Raw genomic sequence first — 22,559 nt, forward strand, 5'->3', positions numbered from 1 at the left:
TGTAGTGAGCTACATAGCACCAAGTGTAGTGAGCTACACACCACCAAGTGTAATGAGCTACATAGCACCAAGTGTAGTGAGCTACACAGCACCAAGTGTAGTGAGCTACATAGCACCAAGTGTAGTGAGCTACATAGCACCAAGTGTAGTGAGCTACACACCACCAAGTGTAATGAGCTACATAGCACCAAGTGTAGTGAGCTACACAGCACCAAGTGTAGTGAGCTACATAGCACCAAGTGTAGTGAGCTACATAGCACCATGTGACTGACCACTTTTGCTATTTATTAGCTCATGTTGTAGAAGAACGAAATTTTGTCAGAATGTAAGTCGGCGATTTATCATTTTGTAAGAAATATAAAAGACACCATTAATTAACTATGCTCTCAAAATTATTTAAACTTGTTATTACCTATGTAACTTGCAAATACAAAGATAACACATACAGTGTTGCTAACAATTATATAGGTGATAAAGAGAAAACGCTAAAGTTTTGAGGCAGCTGTCGGTTGGAGTGGCCAGGTGGATTAGCCTATCACAACACTAGTCTAGCCGCTAGATTAATGGCTATCATGTGATATACTCTTACTATATTAGATTTAGAGCGAATTTTAAATTAAACCCATAGGGAGTCATGCCGCACCTAGTTTCTTGCAACAAGAGCCCATCATAAGCATCAAGGACACTTTCGAGGAGCTGGGATCTGATAGAAATTGTTCTGCGAAGTGTTTGTAGATGGATGATTTGTCCACTCCTGCCCCACATCACTCGTGGCTATCTGTAGCTATATTTTTTTGACACTGTTGTTCATGGCAGGCAAACAGTGGCACAAGCAGAGAAATGGAAATAATGGCGCTGGTAACAAGGAATCCTTTTAGTACAACGTTTCGCTCGAGATTAGGCTTCATGAAGTATATGGAAATATGCTAATGCACGACCTTATAAAGGCAAGCAAGAGCCTTGAGGTGAGGCTGTGAGCAAGACAGTATGTGACCTGACCAAGACAGGTATATGACCTGAGCAAGACAGGTATATGACCTGAGCAAGACAGGTTATATGACCTGAGCAAGACAGGTTATATGACATGAGCAAGACAGTACATGACCTGAGCAAGACAGGTTATATGACCTGAGCAAGACAGGTTATATGACCTGAGCAAGACAGGTTATATGACCTGAGCAAGACAGGTATATGACCTGAGCAAGACAGGTATATTGTCATGTAGGGGGGTACTGTGACGAACGGATAATTGGAGAATAAGGGAGTAAAATGAGTAATTGGAGGAAGTAGGCAGGAGAGATGAGTCGAGTGACGAGCGGAAGGAGGCAGGTAGGTAGGTATGACAGGTCAGTGGTGACCACCACGACACTCAGGTAGGTAGGTATGACAGGTCAGTGGTGACCACCACGATACTCATTAACTATACACTCACTTCACCTTATATAAACAAAATAAAGTATAAGAAATAGAAATAAATAACGGGTACGGTGAATATTACTATTCCACTCAAACACAGTTTATTATTAAGTCTTTGTACAATAATATATTTAGGAACAGGAGAACACTATTAGGTTTAGATAAATGGTGATGGTACACATAAGCAGTGAGACAAGGAATACAATCAACTGACGAAACAGAATATATCTTTCAATATAGTTCAGAGGACAGTTCACCATAGGAACTCAGTCACACACTACCCAAAGGTCCCAAGACCTACAGAGCACGAGCACTGCTCCAGCCAGTACTCTGCCCAGTGTCTCAAACAGATTCTCCTCCAGAGACTCTCCAGTAACCCTCTCCCAAAGCTCTGCACACAAGCAGCAGCTCTGCCAGAATCTCTAGCCCAGAGCTCTGCACACAGGCCAGAGCTCCGCTCGAATCTCCCTCTCTAGCTGTTTTCTTGAGCTTATATGGTTCTTCAAGCACCCCCCACAATGAGGTGTGCACCACGTGTTTTGCCAAGGTAACATGTGACCATTTACTGGTTAATTAAGTCTCCCTCAGAGACCGCACAAGCACAGTGACCTATATCACAATATGACCTGAGCAAGACAGGTATATGACATGAGCAAGACAGGTATATGACATGAATAAGACAGGTATATGACCTGACAAGACAGGTATATGACCTGAGCAAGACAGGTATATGACCTGAGCAAAATAGGTTATATGACCTGAGCAAGATAGGCTACATGACCTGAGCAAGATAGGTTACATGACCTGAGCAAGACAGGTATATAACCTGAGCAAGACAGGTATATGACCTGAGCAAGACAGGTATATGACCTGAGCAAGACAGGTATATGACCTGAGCAAGATAGGTATATGACCTGAGCAAAACAGGTATATGACCTGAGCAAGACAGGTATGTGACCTGAGCAAGACAGGTTACATGACCTCCGAGCCTCACCTCACGGTGCTCGTTTGTCTTATGATGCCGTGAAAAAAAATCTACCAGTCTTTATTTCCACCCTATATTCATGGCCACTTGTATTTCTACGTGTTAGAGCTTAGGAAATCTGAAAAAAATAATTGCGCAGTTAACAGATAATAAAACACTATTTCCACTGTACGGATCATTAATATTTCTGTAGGTGCATAAACTTCAACACGAATCTAGTGATAGTTTATCTTATTCGCTAACCTCATCTATTTTTCCGATATATATTGCACACTATGACCTTTCTCAAACAATTTGGCTGTCTAAAAATAATTCACAATTCATCCTTCGGGGATTTTAGTGCAGAAATGCTCAACTTCGCTATTTTTTTTTTTTAGCAATTAGAACGTTTAATTAATAATTGTGTTGGTTTGCGAGGTCATTGTAGAACATCTAATTACTAATTTCCGAGTACACACATATTCTTTTATAATTTCATGCAATATAGTTCATTAAGCTGCATCTCGTGTGATCATGGAATGCATCTGTAAAGGAAATCACTGAACGGGTGGAGTTAGAACCCATGGCAAGTGAGTGGCAAAACTCCAGGCCAGTGCGTAAGACGCTGGGCCAGCTGGCTACAATAAGATTCGTCCAATTAGGTGTATTTATACACCATGCATTTGTGGTCACAGTAGTGGCCCGTGCTAACCACCCTATAGTGTATAAATATACCTAGTTGGATGAGTCTTATTGTGGCCAGCTGGCCAAGTGGCTTACGCACTGGCCTGGAATTTTACCACTCACTTGCCATGGGTTCCAACCCCCATCCGTCCAGTAGTTTGTTTGCAGTCGTGCTATTACGATTTCGTGAGTCAATCTGTAAAGGTTTTATAAAAACAATCAAGGTTTTATGCCATAATTTTTATTCATATTTCTGTACAACACTGCGCCTTACACGTGACAAACACAAGCTCTCAGCACGTCACTCCTGGGTGGACACCATCCTAGGACGGCTAGCAACCATAGTGACCTCTTCAGCTTTAACATTATAAAAATATACTTCTGCTGGGTAAGGTTCCAACCACGACATTGTTGCCTGCGTCTAATATGCAAAGGAAGTTCTAAAGAATGAGAGAGGTTGGGGTGGGGATGGTTGGTTGGTGGAGTGTCGTGGTTAGAAGGTTAACCAACAGTAGTGTTATTGAGTACTGCCTGATACACTGTTTTAAAGAACTAAGCACATTTGAGGAGTGAACACAGTCTTGGACGATGAGGTTCTGGACACCACTGGGTCCTGAGACAGGCAGTCTCTCGGGGACACCAGTCATGTTTACAATTCAGAAGTTGACCGTCCGGGATCCTCAAACATGAACACACTCGCTAATTCTCTTAGGGAAATAAGCTAGAGTCAGTTTTGACGGACATATATTTACTGATCATATCAGATATAATTACAAAAATATGACACTCATAATATTACATAATTCTACACATATTAGGGAATGTTTAGCAGCAGTATGAGATCCTCTTTAATATCAATTGGGAAGACGTTCATATACAAGACTGAACACTGGAATGGAGTATATGAAAGTACTGACCCTCCTTACAACAATTTTGTCTTCTAATAACTGATAATCTCCTCCCCTTTTATTCGTTATCATAGTGATTGCTTTTATCATATTTCCGCCCACAAGCGGACACAACTGACCTGACAAGGGGCAACATGGACTGATCTCATGCAAGAAAATAAATTAAGTCCTAAACTATTTGTTACCGAATCCTCCACAACACTGGCAAGGTGCGACTCACAACCTGGCTGAGAGGGAAGGTTTGTTTACCAGTGCTAAGCCTCTCCCAGCTGCGGGCAGGCGGCAGGCAGGCAGGCAGGCTGGCTGGCAGGCTGGCTGGCAGGCTGGCTGAGATCATTTATGGCGGAAATTAAACTAAACTCCTGATTTACACCACTGCGTGTCGGGAGTACGTGCACTATTTTGTTCAATGTTATCATTTCTTCGAGTCTGCTGAAGCGCTTTTTTGGACCGAGTGATGACACACGGGATGCGGATCCTCTTAGCGCTTATTTTGAATTTTAATTGAAATTTTTCTATTCTTGACTAAGCCAGATGTGAGAGTGTAGTTTATAAACAAGTGACTTTATTAATTACTTTTGACCATAGTTTATAAACAAGTGACTTTATTAATTACTTGTGACCATAGTTTATAAACAAGTGACTTTATTAATTACTTTTGACCATAGTTTATAAACAAGTGACTTTATTAATTACCTGTGACCATAGTTTATAAACAAGTGACTTTGCTAATTACTTGTGACCAATTCTGTACCTGAGTTAACATGGATTTACAAGCAGCATTTATATTAAATTTGATTAGATATAATTCGATTATTAATCCGTAAGCGAGGCACCGATATACATTATATATATATACATATATATATATATATACATATATATATATATATATATATATACAGATATATATATATATATATATATATAAATATATATAGACATATATATAGAGATATATATATATATATATATATCGATATATATATATAGATATATATATATATATATATGTCGTGCCGAATAGGCAGAACTTGCGATCTTGGCTTAAATAGCAACGCTCATCTTGCCATATAGGACAAGCGAAAATTTGTGTATGTAATAATTTCGCCAAAATCATTCTGAACCTAACGAAAAAAATATATTTCACTGTGTTTGTTTAGTATTAAATTATTGTAAACAAATCTAAAATATATTTAGTTGGGTTAGGCTAAAATAAATTGTTCTTGTTATAATAAGGTTAGGTAAGTTTTCTAAGATTCTTTTTGCAAAATTAAAAATTTTGACATTAACATTAATGAAAAAAATATATCTTTAAACGTACAAGAGAAAATTTTAGAAAGGACTTAATTTTAAATGAGTTCTTGCTAATTAAAAAAATATATTTCACTGTGTTTATTTAGTATTAAATTACTGTAAATAAGTCTAAAATATATTTAATTGGGTTAGGCTAAAATTAATTGCTCTTGTTATAATAAGGTTAGGTAAGTTTTCTAAGATTTTTTTGGTGCAAAATTAAAAATTTTTACATTAACATTAATGAAAAATATATATCTTTAAACGTATAAGAGAAAATTTCAGAAAGGACTTAATTTTAAATGAGTCTTGCTAATTGACCAGTTTTACATATTCGGCACGACATATATATATATATACATATATATATATATATATATATATATATATATATATATATATATATATATATATATATATATAATATATATATATGTCGTGCCGAATAGGCAAAACTTGCGATCTTGGCTTAAATAGCAACGCTCATCTTGCCATATAGGACAAGCGAAAATTTGTGTATGCAATAATTTCGCCAAAATCATTCTGAACCTAACGAAAAAAATATATTTCACTATGTTTGCTTAGTATTAAATTATTGTCAACAAATCTAAAATATATTTAGTTGGGTTAGACTTAAATAAATTGTTCTTGTTATAATAAGGTTAGGTAGGTTTTCTAAGATTCTTTTGGAGCAAAATTAAATTTTTTTACATTAACATTAATGAAAAAAATATATCTTTAAACGTATAAGAGAAAATTTTAGAAATGTGTTAATTTTAAATGAGTTCTTGCTAAATGATCAGTTTTACATATTCGGCACGACATATATATATATATATATATATATATATATATATATATATATATATATATATATATATATTTATATATATATATATATGTGTGTGTGTGTGTGTGTGTGTGTGTGTGTGTGTGTGTTTGTGATTGTATGTGTGTGTGTGTGTGTGTGTGTGTGTGTGTGTGTGTGTGTGTGTGTGTGTGTGTGTGTGTGTGTGTGTGTGTGTGTGTGTGTGTGTGTGTGTGTGTGTGTGTTTGTGGTATTTATTAACACTTCGGCCGTCTCCCACCAAGGCAGGGTGGCCCGAAAAAGAAAAACTTTCATTCACTCCATCACTGTCTTGCCAGAGGTGCACTTACACTACAGTTATAAAACTGCAACATTAACACCCTTGTACACACACACGCACACACACATGTATTTTATATATATATATATATATATATATATATATATATATATATATATATATATATATATATATATATATATATGCAAAACAAACACTGTGAAAGAGTAGTGAAATTCCAAGCGCTTTCGTGATATATATCAAGGAACTATATATATATATATATATATATATATATATATATATATATATATATATATATATATATATATATATATATATATATATATATATATATATATATATATATATATATATATATATAATGTGTCCAATAAGCCAAATAGGCTGTATAGGCTGAATTTTACTAAAATGTACTTTTTTTTTTAATTTTTTTTTGATTGATATTCATCTTTCATTGAAAATAATATAAAGATTAATTTTTATTTTGTGATCAAAGTAACTTAGAAACATCAACTAATCTACCCCAACCTAACATTTTTTAAGCCAAATTCTATTAATATCATAGAAAAATTTAAATTTATTTAACATTGCCTTAAATCAATGAGAGATTTTTCTTGATACTTTCAAATTGATTTTTTGCAGATTAATCACATGAGCACATTTTCACTCTGCTTATTCGGCAGAAAACACCCTTTCCTAGCTCGCCGGCTTGGCTTATTCAGCAGTACATATATAATGGGAAGATATAAACTAACAATATTGCTCGAGACGTTACTTAGTTATCCGTGACCAGTTTCGCTGTTCATTATCACCAGGCACTATGAAGTCCAACAAAATTAAATATAAATTCCAGATCTTATCATAGGCTAAAACATCAAATCAAAACAATGAGAAGCAAAAGCTAAAAACAAAGTAATTCTGTATTGTTTGTTACAGAGGAAGGGAAACAGAACTCTACTGAGTGTTTGTTACAGAGGAAGGGAAACAGAACTCTACTGAGTGTTTGTTACAGAGGAAGGGAAACAGAACTCTACTGAGTGTTGTTTGTTACAGAGGAAGGGAAACAGAACTCTACTGAGTGTTTGTTACAGAGGAAGGGAAACAGAACTCTACTGAGTGTTGTTTGTTACAGAGGAAGGGAAACAGAACTCTACTGAGTGTTTGTTACAGAGGAAGGGAGGTGGGGGGGGGCTGCATCACCTGGACAGGTTAGCTCACGTCTCTTGTGTGGGTAGTAACTTCATAATGTATGACATTAAATATTGGTTTAACTAATGGTTTATGTGTCCTAAGAGATCCTAAGTGTTCAAAGATGCGGAGCGGCAGTTTAGTAGTATCATATACATAACATTGCAGCTATAATATTTAAATTTGTTGACTAAAGAGGACTAGTTCAACAGGTATAATAACGTTGTCTGGTGTATTTAGGTCTAAATATAACCCTAAGAATTACCTGGAGGCAAAAAAAAATTGTTTTTTTAATACGTATGTTGGTAAAACAAAGCATTACCTGAGGGTTTCCATCTTTGAAAATTTGGAGCAGTCTATTAGGACAAATAAGCCATATAGTAAACTACATTTAAACACCACATATCAACACTGAGAAGCCTCTGTATAGGTAGGACTCGTTTACTATGTTATCCAGTCAATGTAACACCAGCGAGTCCCTATATTAGATACCAAGTTCACCTCTCTAATACTGCACCGTTACTTTCAATTTTTTTTTTATTTTTTTTTATTTTTTACTTTGGTATTTGTTATTCTGGCATATGTTAAGATCTGGCTTTTATATTTCAATTTCTTTGATGATGGAGAAAATTCCGAAACTATTGAATATATTATGTTTAGAGTAATAAATGCTGGTTTTATCTTGGACTCCCATGACCAAGGATTTTTTTTAGGTCGCTAATTTTATATATATAATAGTTTACTGTTCAATTTATCAATTATTTCTAAAGGAACTGAGAATGATCCTTTACACTATACTGACGATACTGCATCTTCATAAGACTGTGAATTATTCTGTATACATTCCCAGCTCGGGTGTATACATTCCCAACTCGGGTGTATACATTCCCAGCTTGGGTGTATACATTCCCAGCTCGGGTGTATACATTCCCAGCTCGGGTGTATACATTCCAAGCTTGGGTGTATGCATTTCTATTTCCGGTGCAGGCATTCCTAGTTATGATACAGACATTACTAGTTAGTTTTATACAGTCATTGACAGTTATGATACAGTCATTGCTAATTATGATACAGTTCATTTCTAGTTATGATACAGTCATTGCTAGTTATGATACAGTCATTGCTAGTTACGATAGTCATTGCTAGTTACGATAGTCATTGCTAGTTATGATAGTCATGCTAGTTATGATACAATTATTGCTAGTTATGATTCAGTCATTTCTGTTTATAATAGTCATTGCTATTTATGATACAGTTATTGCTAGTTATGATATAGTCATTGCTAGTTATGATAGTCATTGCTAGTTATGATAGTCATTTCTAGTTATACGGTCATTGCTAGTTATGATACAGTCATTGCTAGTTATGATTCAGTCATTTCTGTTTATAATAGTCATTGCTATTTATGATACAGTCATTGCTAGTTATGATACAGTCATTGCTAGTTATGATAGTCATTGCTAATTATGATAGTCATTTCTAGTTATACGGTCATTGCTAGTTATGATACAGTCATTGCTAGTTATGATACAGTCATTGCTAGTTATGATACAGTCATTGACAGTTATTATACAGTCATTGACAGTTATGATAGTCATTAACAGTTATGATACAGTAATTGCCAGTTATGATAGTCACTGATAGCTATGATACAGTCATTGTTGAATATGATACGGTCATTGCAAGCTATGATACGGTTATTGCTAGTTATGATACACTCATTGCCAGTTATTATAGTCATTGACAGTTATGATACAGTCATTGACAGCTATGATACCATCATTGACAGTTACGATACAGTCATTGACAGTTATGATACAGTCATTGACAGTTATGATACAGTTATTGACAGTTATGATACAGTCATTGCTAGTTATGATACAGTCATTGACAGTTATGATACAGTTATTGACAGTTATGATAGTCATTGCTAGTTATGATACAGTCATTGACAGTTATGATACAGTTATTGACAGTTATGATACAGTCATTGACAGTTATGATACAGTCATTGCTAGTTATGATACAGTCATTGCTAGTTATGATACAGTCATTGCTAGTTATGATACAGTCATTGCTAGTTATGATACAGTCATTGCTAGTTATGATACAGTCATTGCTAGTTATGATACAGTCATTGCTAGTTATGATACAGTCATTGCTAGTTATGATGCAGTCATTGACAGTTATGATACAGTTATTGACAGTTATGATAGTCATTGCTAGTTATGATACAGTCATTGACAGTTATGATACAGTTATTGACAGTTATGATACAGTCATTGACAGTTATGATACAGTCATTGCTAGTTATGATACAGTCATTGCTAGTTATGATACAGTCATTGCTAGTTATGATACAGTCATTGCTAGTTATGATACAGTCATTGCTAGTTATGATACAATCACTGCCAGTTATGATAGTCATTGACAGTTATGATACAGTCATTGACAGTTCGGGTGGTGGGGGGGGATGAGGAAGGTCCTCCTCAGACTTAGATCTTGTGCTTCTAAGGTCGAGATTTACAAAAACTTGAATGAGTTGTAAAAAAAAAAGGAAAATTCTGAACGAGTCTCAGAGAAAAATGCGAAAACTTTGAATGTGTCTCAGAATGTAATGCAAAGACTCGGCTTTATATAATAAATAATTTGGATAGTGAAGTAATAAATGTCACTTTATACAATGAAACATTAAGAAATAAGTCACAATCTCACGTCTGGCAGCAATAATAGTTTGGAAAAAGTGAATAAACATAATCTAAATTTTCGTGTGTGGTCCAGTTTGAGCAAGAGACCAGAGGACACGTTGAGCACAAGTGATACTCTCTAATACACAATAATTATTATAATTGTGTCAGATGACATAGCGTGGCAGTGAATTATTTTTACTCTAGTTGCCATTTTAGTTATATAAAGTTTGAATTAAATAGGAGAGAGAGAGAGAGAGAGAGAGAGAGAGAGAGAGAGAGAGAGAGAGAGAGAGAGAGAGAGAGAGAGAGAGAGAGAGAGAGAGAGAGAGAGAGAGAGAGAGAGAGAGAGAGAGAGAGAGAGAGAGAGAGAGAGAGAGAGAGGGAGAGAGAGAGAGAGAGAGAGAGAGAGAGAGAGGGAGAGAGAGAGAGAGAGAGAGAGGGAGAGAGAGAGAGAGAGAGAGAGAGAGAGGGAGAGAGAGAGAGAGAGAGAGAGAGAGAGAGAGAGTGCATCATCAACGTCTTGGAAGATGTATTGTATCATTGTTTTTGATAAACCAGTTTGGGTAGGTGCACACAGTATGGTTAATTGGAGTCAGGTGAACATAGACTGCAGCATGAACCTCTAACAGGAGTTATCCAGAAGGTTGCAAGAGGGAGTGAAGTATGCTGCACCTCTCATGCAGCAGAGGGAGTGAAGTATGCTGCACCTCTCATGCAGCAGAGGGAGTGAAGTGTGCTGCACCTCTCATGCAGCAGAGGGGGTGAAGTATGCTGCACCTCTCCTGCAGCAGAGGGAGTGAAGTATGTTGCACCTCTCATGCAGCAGAGGGAGTGAAGTATGCTGCACCTCTCCTGCAGCAGAGGGAGTGAAGTATGCTGCACCTCTCATGCAGCAGATGGGGTGAAGTATGCTGCACCTCTCCTGCAGCAGAGGGAGTGAAGTATGCTGCACCTCTCCTGCAGCAGTGTCTTTCAGTTTACTACTTACGGGGAGGTTTCTAAATCATATTTTTTCCATTCTACATATAAATATAATTATATAAACACGACTTTCAAAATAACTACTCAATACAAAAAAATAAAGAAAGCATTGAAAAAGGTGTTACCACTGCGCACTAGAACAGAGAGCTGATCAAAAGATTACTTACATAAACACGACAAAACTTAGGCCAACCATCACGTATGTCTTCTCTTTCTGTAAGATATAATGGAATCCAATTCTCTTCTAGAAGCTTGAACCCAACACATTTATTAACTACAATGCCACAACAGCGATATCATTCCAAATAGGATTGCATCCAGTGTTAAACACAAAATTCCCAACAATAGGCATTAAATTTCTTTCCCAGGGTTGATATATAGAGAGAACAGCTTCACGTACAGTTACAATACCTTCGTATTTATTATTATCCATTTGGTTTATGTCTAAGTTTACGTAATCCAGTCACATTCTCATTTACCTCACATACGGGAGAGAAATTACCATACGAATTTTTGGGAATTCGGGTTCAATAGGATGACTTTTCCAACATTTTAGCAAGAAAGACAAGTGATCCGTGAAGAACATCTTGCAAGGAATCCGTTGTTTTGGTTGAGCCCAAGAAACAGTCTTAATTTTCTTAAGTATACCGGGAAGCTTGAAGCAGGGATCCGCAAGGCGGGTTCTGCCACCCACACAGCTAAGTATATACACTAATATAGTCATTTCTTCTTACAAAACTATAGTAACAAAGATCTTTAACAAGTATATCACCGCCTCTCACTTTCACACAGACTTAAAAGCTAATGATATATATTATGCTAAAACCACAAATAATTAAAGCAATATTCATATTTACACATTATTAAGCCTATTTTGTATATCATACAGTTCAATCAGCCATTAATATTAATTAAAATGAAACTTGCAGCATTGATTTCATGGGCGGACTCTTGTACAATGGCAGGTGACACAGACCTCTGAGTGATCGTGTCATCAGTAATGAATCCTAACTCAATACTCTAGTCTATAGAATTAGTAAAGTGGAATGCCGGAATAAGACGAAGCATATATTCAGCTAAACCTAGCTTTATGTACTAAAACTACAGTCTTTTATTATGTAAACACACAAAGTTTTAAAAGATATAGTATATAAATTAGCTTTTAGCTTTGCATAATTTTTCTTACAGGCATATTTGAAAACACATGATAACATCTGCATATACCTAACAAAACATCTGAATTGAGAAAGACAATAGTTTACAAAAGATATTTGGAAGGCACAGGATAAGGCTGGGGTTTGCTGACGGAGACAATAAGTACATTCCTCGGAGGTGACTTATGAAGTAACTCTTGTATACATGAGAAAGAATCATCAACTGTATTAAAGCGAATCCGTCTTTGAATACTTATGGACCCTATAAATTCCATTATGCAAGAATCCCATTATTAGTATATGAGCGTCTTGACAGCAAGCCCTTGATTTTTGAGAGTGATTCTTTGACTTCTCTGCGTTGATTAAATAACAACATCAACAAAACACGATTAAGATTATAAGGCACGGGATATAATTCAGAGAGAGAATTTGGCTTCTTAGGGAGATGTGGCGGTGCGGTTATGGTGGAGGATTCTCTTAACAGACATGCATGCACACACAAGCTCTTTCACACACACACACACACACACACACACACACACACACACACACACACACACACACACACACACACACACATAAACAAACACACACACACAAACACACACACACACATATTCACACACGGGACCTAAACCATTTCAGATTCTCCCGACAACAAAGTTTGCGGTTTTTGAGTCCTGGGACGGAATCCACTGAGTACTCGTAATTCGTGTCGTTGACGATGACAGGGTGGTCACCGTGGCTGCTATATATATGGCACTGTCGTGGAAAACACGTTCAGATAAAGGGGCAAGATAAACGGCTCAGCATAGTAACATGAATATCACTGTACTTAAACAGCAACAACGGGACAACAGATTTGATCTGAGACGGTAGAGCAATTGGCGTGATCCTCACACATCACATATTAACCTAAACATCTATGTCACTCTCTAAATGGCTCTGTAGTAAAAAAAAATATGTGCTAAATAATAAAGCAATTCCTGGTGTTTCCAAAACATGTGCACACACTGTAAAGAATATAAAAATGTATATGTCTGTGATGATAATCTTAACATTCACTCGTAACTGGAAGTGGCATTTGATACCCTGTAAATGGCATTATTACTATGTCTTAAATCATCCATTAGAATACATTTGATTTTATGAAGGTTACCATTGTGGCGAACATTAAACAGCCTACCATGATGTAGATGACTCTTCACACACCTACTGTATTACACTGTAGCACTGTACAGTACATGGTGCCATATACATTACACTGTAACACTATATAGTACATAGTGCCACGTACAGTATTACATTGTGACATGTGCATAGTGCCACGTACAGTATTATATTGTGACATGTACAATACATAGTGACAAGGGCAATTTATGGTGTCATGTACAATACATGGCACCAGGTAATGTACAGTGTGAAATACACAGTGTTACTCACAATGGTACCATGTCAAATACATAGTAAAACGGCATCATAAATTGTATGTGATACTATGTACACGACACCACGTACAATACATGCTACCATGTACAAAACATGGTGCCATGTACAATACATGTTACCACACACAATTTATGGTGCCAGGTACACTAGGCCATACTGGGAAAAGTTTGCTACAAATCAGAATATATCTGTGACAACCTATTAAAAAAGTCATGATTTTTTTGTACAGTGTTTTTTTCACAGCTCATCTCAAGGTCTCAAAGTTTTAGATACATTCTGCAAATCTCTACCAAGAGCTTTTAAACAAAATCACAGCAAAATCACCTTAATTGTAGTTTTTTTAGCTTCACATTTTGAAACTTTAGTAGCTATTTGATCCACTAGTCTCCAGCATATTTGTAAATATTTAGAGAGACTCGCTATCACTCTTTTCTTCCTCAGTTGGTCTTCTGAGACTATGGAGAGAAGTCTTGAAGTTAAACACGTGAGATTTTGTACGTTTTGGGAAGCTTCTTGCTACTCTGTTCATCAAGTCTCTCACTGGTTGTTTACATCGCCTTCTGTGAAGCTTTTGTGGAAGATTGAACTAATCTTTCGCGTCAGGTGTTTGGTATAAGCATCACAGCAAAACCGTGTATGCTCTCCTTGCTAGGAGTCGCTGGGGCTGCGCCCTAGCTAAAAGCTTCCCTCCTTACGAGAATATCTGGCGTTAACTCTTGATGACCTGTGACTTCCTTATCTAGTCCAGCTGCCAAGCTACGATGACGCTTGGCACTGGCACTCAGTGCTCGACCCCCGTGAGCTCTATGAGTGTGAGGTCGTAGCTGTCAGCGTCCCGGTGCTGCACCTCCATCAGGAACAAGTCCTCGTTGCAGTAATGGCGGAGCATCTCATCGTCCACCTTGGCCATCACCCTGAAGAATACCAACAGTGGTCAGTGTTAGTTAAAGAACACGTTTCATGTAGTGATAAATCACCAGAATGATGAAATGTTCAAATAGACTCAAAGCGAAATCCCAATATTTTATTTACTTCGACTAAGCTATGGGTCCCCAAAATTTTACAAGATTAAAACGACCACTTGAACTACGGCATCTTCACCCCATCTTCAGAGTGCTGGATCTGTACTTTATACCTCAAGGACTCAAGTCCAGCTAATCAACTGCCCTGAATCCATTTATGTTTTCTTGCTCTCTCTCCAATACACCGTCAATCCATAAAAAAAAACATCTTGCTTAGCTCGTTCAAGTCCCTAGCACTCAAAATATCTTTCATTTCTCCCTCCAACCTTACCTGGGATGACCTCTACCCATCATTCATTTCATCCCAGATTCATACATCTTTTTGATCATCCTATTCTATTCCATCTTCTCTGAAGGCTCAAGCCACCTTGACAATCCTTGCCCTCTGACTCATACCTTTCCTAACTCCAAACCTTCTTATAATTTCTGTGCTCAGTTTTCTGCATAGTATTCACACTAAACATTGCTCTTTAACATAACATCTCCGATGCAACGTTTAAAGTCCTTGCTACACTCACATAACAGTGTTGGCACAACTATTTTTTGATACAATAAACTTTTTACCTCCACAAATAGGCCTCTTTCTTTCCACAGTTGCCCCAACACTTCGTCTCTTGTATGATTCACCTTGTCTTTCACAGTCCCATTGCGGACATGTTCATTCCAGAATATCTAAATACATTTACTTTCTCCATACTCCCTTCTCAGTACAATCTATTCGTTAATCTATCATTGCCTAGACATTTTATTACCATCATCACCTTACTCTTCTCTATATTCACTTTTAATTTCCTAGTATAGTTATAATAAAAATCCGTAAATGTACTAGGGACACACAGCGCTGCTTATAATTTCCTTCACTTACGAACTTCCCAAATTCCTCGACCAGTCTTCACAACTTAAATTCATAATCTCTTTTACAAGAGAATTGGCAATGAGCAACTCCGCCATCATATCAGATTCATCACTGTAATCCCATACGTCTCCCAAACATAAGATAAGAAATAAGGAACACTGCAGCAGGTCTACTGGTCCATGTCACCCCCCCCCCCCGGCTTAGACCAATGACTCCAGCATTCTCCTCTTTGAAAACCCATTTATAAATATTTTAAACATCTTTAAAGACATCAAACATCCCTGTCTAAGGTCTTCACTCGAAAATAGTGCTCTTCCCTACTAACTATCGTAACCTCAGCCTCACTCTCCCCATAACAACTCTACACTGCTGTCACAAACCTGTTATATACACTTACAACACCTGTCAAACTGCTCTACTATCCACCCCATCTTACATTTTCTAAATTTATAAATATAACAAACACCTTCTTAAACTTAGCTGAGTTTTGTTCACTTGCATGTCCCCCCTACCCTCCCCTACCCCCCTACCCTCCCTACCCCCCTACCCTCCCCTACCCCCTCCCCTCCCCTACCACCTCCCCTCCCCTCCCCCTACCCTCCCCGACCCCCTACCCTCCCCTACCCCCCTACCCTCCCCTACCCCCCTACCCTCCCCTACCCCCCTACCCTACCCTACCCCCTACCCTCCCCTACCCCTACCCCCTACCCTCCCCTACCCCCTACCCTACCCTCATCCCCTACCCCTACCCTCCCTACCCCACTACCTCATCCCCTACCCTCATCCCCTGCCCCATTACTCTACCCTCATCACCTACCCCACCCTCATCCCCTGCCCCTACCCAGCCCTCATCACCTACCCTACCCTCATCCCCTGCCCCCCCTACCCCTACCCTCATCACCTACCCTACCCTCATCCCTGCCCCCTACCTACCTTCATCACCTGCCCAACCCTCATCCCCTGCCCCTACCCTACCTTCATCACCTACCCTACCCTCCTCCCTGCCCCCCTACCTACCCTACCCTCATCCCCTACCCCCCTACCCTCATCACCTATCCTACCCTCATCCCTTACCCTACCCTCATCACTTACCCTACCCTCATCCCCTACACTATCCTCATCACTTACCCTACCCTACCCTCATCACCTATCCTACCCTCAACCTCTACCCTACCTTCATCACCTACCCTACCCTCATCACCTGCCCTACCCTCATTCCCTACCCTACCCTCAACCCCTACCCTATCCTCATCACCTACCCTACCCTCATCACCTACCCTACCCTCATCCCCTACCCTACCCTCATCCCCAACCCTACCCTAATCCCCTACCCTAATCCCCTACCCTACCCTCATCACCTACCCTACCCTCAACCCCTACCCTACCCTCAACCCCTACCCTACCCTCATCACCTACCCTACCCTCATCCCCTAACCTATCCTCATCACCTACCCTACCCGCATCACCTACCCTACCGTCATCAACTACCCTACCCTCATCCCCTACACTCTCCTCATCACTTACCCTACCCTACCCTCATCACCTACCCTACCCTCAACCCCTACCCTACCCTCATCACCTACCCTACCCTCATCCCCTACCCTACCCTCATCACCTACCCTACCCTCATCCCCTACACTATCTTCATCACATACCCTACCCTCATCCCCTACCATACCCTCATCCCCTACCCTATCCTCATCACCTACCCTACCCTCATCCCCTACCCTACCCTCATCCCCTACACTATCCTCATCACTTACCCTACCCTACCCTCATCAACTACCCTACCCTCAACCCCTACCCTACCCTCATCACCTACCCTACCCTCATCCCCTAACCTATCCTCATCACCTACCCTACCCTCATCACCTACCCTACCGTCATCACCTACCCTACCCTCATCCCCTACACTATCTTCATCACTTACCCTACCCTACCCTCATCACCTACCCTACCCTCATCACCTACCCTACCCTCAACCCCTACCCTACCCTCATCACCTACCCTACCCTCATCACCTACCCTACCCTCATCCCCTACCCTACCCTCATCCCCTACACTATCTTCATCACTTACCCTACCCTCATCCCCTACCCTACCCTCATCCCCTACCCTACCCTCATCACCTACCCTACCCTCATCCCCTACACTATCCTCATCCCCTACACTATCCTCATCACTTACCCTACCCTACCCTCATCACCTACCCTACCCTCAACCCCTACCCTACCCTCATCACCTACCCTACCCTCATCACCTATCCTACCCTCATCCCCTACCCTACCCTCATCACCTACCCTACCCTCATCCCCTACACTATCCTCATCACTTACCCTACCCTACCCGCATCACCTACCCTACCCTCAACCCCTACCCTACCTTCATCACCTACCCTACCCTCATCACCTGCCCTACCCTCATTCCCTACCCAACCATCAACCCCTACCCTACCTTCATCACCTACCCTACCCTCATCACCTACCCTACCCTCATCCCCTACCCTACCCTCATCACCTATCCTGCCCTCATCCCCTACACTATATTCATCACTTACCCTACCCTACCCTCATCACCTACCCTACCATCATCCCCTACCCTACCCTCATCCCCTACCCTACCCTCATCCCCAACCCTACCCTAATCCCCTACCCTACCCTCATCACCTACCCTACCCTCAACCCCTACCCTACCCTCAACCCCTACCCTACCCTCATCACCTACCCTACCCTCATCCCCTACGCTATCCTCATCACCTACCCTACCCTTATCACCTACCCTACCCTCATCACCTACCCTACCCTCATCCCCTACACTATCCTCATCACTTACCCTACCCTTCCCTCATCACCTACCCTATTCTCATCACCTACCCTACCCTCAACCCCTACCCTACCCTCATCACCTACCCTACCCTCATCACCTACCCTACCCTCATCCCCTACCCTACCCTCATCACCTACCCTACCCTCATCCCCTACACTATCTTCATCACTTACCCTACCCTCATCCCCTACCCTACCCTCATCCCCTACCCTACCCTCATCACCTACCCTACCCTCAACCCCTACTCTTCCCTCATCACCTATCCTACCCTCATCCCCTACCCTACCCTCATCACCTACCCTACCCTCATCACCTACCCTACTCTCATCACCTACCCTACCCTCATCCCTTACCCTACCCTCATCACCTACCCTACCCTCATCCCCTACCCTACCCTCATCACCTACCCTACCCTCATCCCCTACCCTACCCTCATCACCTACCCTACCTTCATCCCCTACCCTACGATCAAACCCTACCCTACCCTCATCCCCTACCCTACCCTCATCACCTACCCAACTCTCATCACCTACCCTACCCTTATCACCTACCCTACCCTACCCTCATCCCCTACCCAACCCTCATCACCTACTCTACCTTCATCACCTACCCTACCCTCATCCCCTACCCTACCCTCATCACCTACCCTACCCTCATCCCCTACACTACCCTCATCACCTACCCTACCCTCATCCCCTACCCTACCCTCATCCCCTACCCTACCCTCATCACCTACCCTACCCTCATCCCCTACCCTACCCTCATCACCTACCCTACCCTCATCCCCTACCCTACCCTCAACACCAACCCTACCCTCATCCCCTACCCTACGATCATACCCTACCCTACCCTCATCCCCTACCCTACCCTCATCACCTACCCAACTCTCATCACCTACCCTACCCTCATCATCTACCCTACCTTACCCTCATCCCCTACCCTACCCTCATCACCTACTCTACCCTCATCACCTACCCTACCCTACCCTCATCCCCTACCCTACCCTCATCACCTACCCTACCCTCATCCCCTACTCTACCCTCATCACCTACCCTACCCTCATCCCCTACCCTACCCTCATCCCCTACCCTACCCTCATCACCTACCCTACCCTCATCACCTACCCTACCCTACCCTCATCCCCTACCCTACCCTACCCTCATCCCTTACCCCACCCTACCCTCATCCCCTACACTACCCTCATCCCCTACCCTACCCTCATCACCTACCCTACCCTCATCCCCTACTCTACCCTCATCACCTACCCTACCCTCATCCCCTACCCTACCCTCATCACCTACCCTACCCTCATCACCTACCCTACTCTCATCACCTACCCTACCCTCATCCCCTACCCTACCCTCATCACCTACCCTACCCCTCATCCCCTACCCTACCCTCATCACCTACCCTACCCTCATCCCCTACCCTACCCTCATCACCTACCCTACCTTCATCCCCTACCCTACGATCAAACCCTACCCTACCCTCATCCCCTACCCTACCCTCATCACCTACCCAACTCTCATCACCTACCCTACCCTCATCATCTACCCTACCTTACCCTCATCCCCTACCCTACCCTCATCACCTACTCTACCCTCATCACCTACCCTACCCTACCCTCATCCCCTACCCTACCCTCATCACCTACCCTACCCTCATCCCCTACTCTACCCTCATCACCTACCCTACCCTCATCCCCTAACCTACCCTCATCCCCTACCCTACCCTCATCACCTACCCTACCCTCATCACCTACCCTACCCTACCCTCATCCCCTACCCTACCCAACCCTACCCTCATCCCTTACCCCACCCTACCCTCATCCCCTATCCTACCCTACCCTCATCCCCTACACTACCCTCCCCTCATCCTCTACCCTACCTCATCTCCTACCTTCCCTAAATCCCTCTTGTTCCTCTGCAGTTCTACTTTCTGTTTCACCCCAGACTCTTTTAATAATCATTCTGCCACACACTTTACCTGGTATACTGGTACTCAACAGACTTACTTCCCTATAATTCTTGTACTATCTCTTGTACCCATTTTCCTTATACAGAGGAGCCGAGGAACTATGTATTCACATTTGCCAAACCTTACGAACGTTCTTTCTTCTATGTATATATTTAACAAATGTACCAATCACTACAAACCTTTACCTCCACCTGTTTTATCGTCTCTGTCTTAATCCCATCCGTACCAGCTGCTGCTTTACTTCCTTTCATTCTAACCACAGCTTTATCCACTTTTTCCCACGCCCACATATGGTTTTCCCTCTTACATTATTCCTTCATGCCTAATGTACGAAGCCTCTCTCTCTCTCTTTTTCTCTCTCTCTCTCTCTATCTCTCTCTCTCTCTCTCTCTCTCTCTCTCTCTCTCTCTCTCTCTCTCTCTCTCTCTCTCTCTCTCTCTCTCTCTCTCCATCAACATTAAACAGTTTCTCAAAATTTTCCATTTATTTCCCCAGCATCTCCACCTCATCATCCAGCATCTCCAATTCACCATCAGGATCTCCACCTCATCATCAGCATCTCCATCTCACCATCCAGCATCTCCACCTCACCATCAGCATCTCCACCTCACCATCAGCATCTCCACCTCACCATCAGCATCTCCACCTCACCATCAGCATCTCCATCTCACCATCAGCATCTCTACCTCACCATCAGCATATCTACCTCACCATCCAACATCTCCATCTCAAATCCAGCATCTCCACCTCATCACCCAGCATCTCCACCTCACCATCAGCATCTCCACCTCACCATCTAGCATTTCCATCTCACCACCCAGCATCTCCATCTCACCATCCAGCATCTCCATCTCACCATCCAGCATCTCCATCTCACCACCCAGCATCTCCATCTCACCATCCAGCATCTCCATCTCACCACCCAGCATCTCCATCTCACCATCCAGCATCTCCATCTCACCATCAGCATCACCACGTTTTTTGTGAAGATATTGGATGATAAAAGTAACTTAAGTTCGTCACTGCCCAGTCACTGTATGACCCCTACCCTACGGGTTTAGCGATGCCCTCACAAATGTAAAAATAAGAATAATACTAATAATACTACTACTAATAATAATCACCATAACAGTTATTATATTAGCATTTCGATCAATATATTAGCGTTACAGTTAACATATAAACATTGCAATCAACATATTAACATTATAGTTAATATGTTAACATTACAGTTAATATATTATCATTACAGTTAATGTATTAACATTACAGTTAACATATTATCGTTAGTCAACATATTAAGATTACAATCAACATTGTCAACATTTTAACATTACAATCAACATATTAACATTACAATCAACATATTAACATTACAATCAAGTCTGAACCAAACTCACCCGACTTTGTTTTTCCTATATATGTTCTTAATAGTTTGTGTTGGTATTTTGTACTTTTCCTCGATCTGGGGGAAAAATGACATACATTACTTTAATGAAAATTAAACTCTTTAGATAACATGTATGGCAACTCAGTGAGCTTTAGATAACATGTATGGCAACTCAGTGAGCTTTAGATAACATGTATGGCAACTCAGTGAGCTTTAGATAGCAAGTATGGCAACTCAGTGAGCTTTAGATAACATGTATGGCAACTCAGTGAGCTTTAGATAACATGTATGGCAACTCAGTGAGCTTTAGATAGCAAGTATGGCAACTCAGTGAGCTTTAGATAACATGTATGGCAACTCAGTGAGCTTTAGATAACATGTATGGCAACTCAGTGAGCTTTAGATAGCAAGTATGACAACTCAGTGAGCTTTAGATAATATGTATGGCAACTCAGTGAGCTTTAGATAACATGTATGGCAACTCAGTGAGCTTTAGATAGCAAGTATGGCAACTCAGTGAGCTTTAGATAACAAGTATGGCAACTCAGCGAGCTTTAGATAGCAAGTATGGCAACTCTGAACTTTAAATATCAAGTATGGCAACTCTGAAATTTAGATATCAAGTGTGGCAACTCTGAACTTTAGA

The 22,559-nt window shown here is 40.8% G+C and overlaps 1 protein-coding gene across 1 annotated transcript in view; it reads right to left on the minus strand.

Annotated features, from left to right (window-relative positions):
• Positions 1–7,408: 7,408 nt before the first annotated feature.
• The window catches only part of grh (grainy head), an 893,472-nt gene continuing 878,321 nt past the window's right edge, over positions 7,409–22,559 (minus strand). Inside the window, exons 16-17 of the mRNA XM_070091236.1 lie at positions 21,924–21,988; positions 7,409–14,756 (exon numbers count right to left, since the gene is read on the minus strand). Of these exons, the coding sequence (XP_069947337.1) occupies positions 14,624–14,756; positions 21,924–21,988 (198 nt within the window). The 3' untranslated portion in view covers positions 7,409–14,623. The remainder of the gene's footprint in view (positions 14,757–21,923; positions 21,989–22,559) is intronic.

This window comes from Cherax quadricarinatus, chromosome 34 (genome assembly GCF_038502225.1).
Source record: "Cherax quadricarinatus isolate ZL_2023a chromosome 34, ASM3850222v1, whole genome shotgun sequence".
In the NCBI taxonomy this organism is placed as follows: domain Eukaryota; kingdom Metazoa; phylum Arthropoda; class Malacostraca; order Decapoda; family Parastacidae; genus Cherax; species Cherax quadricarinatus.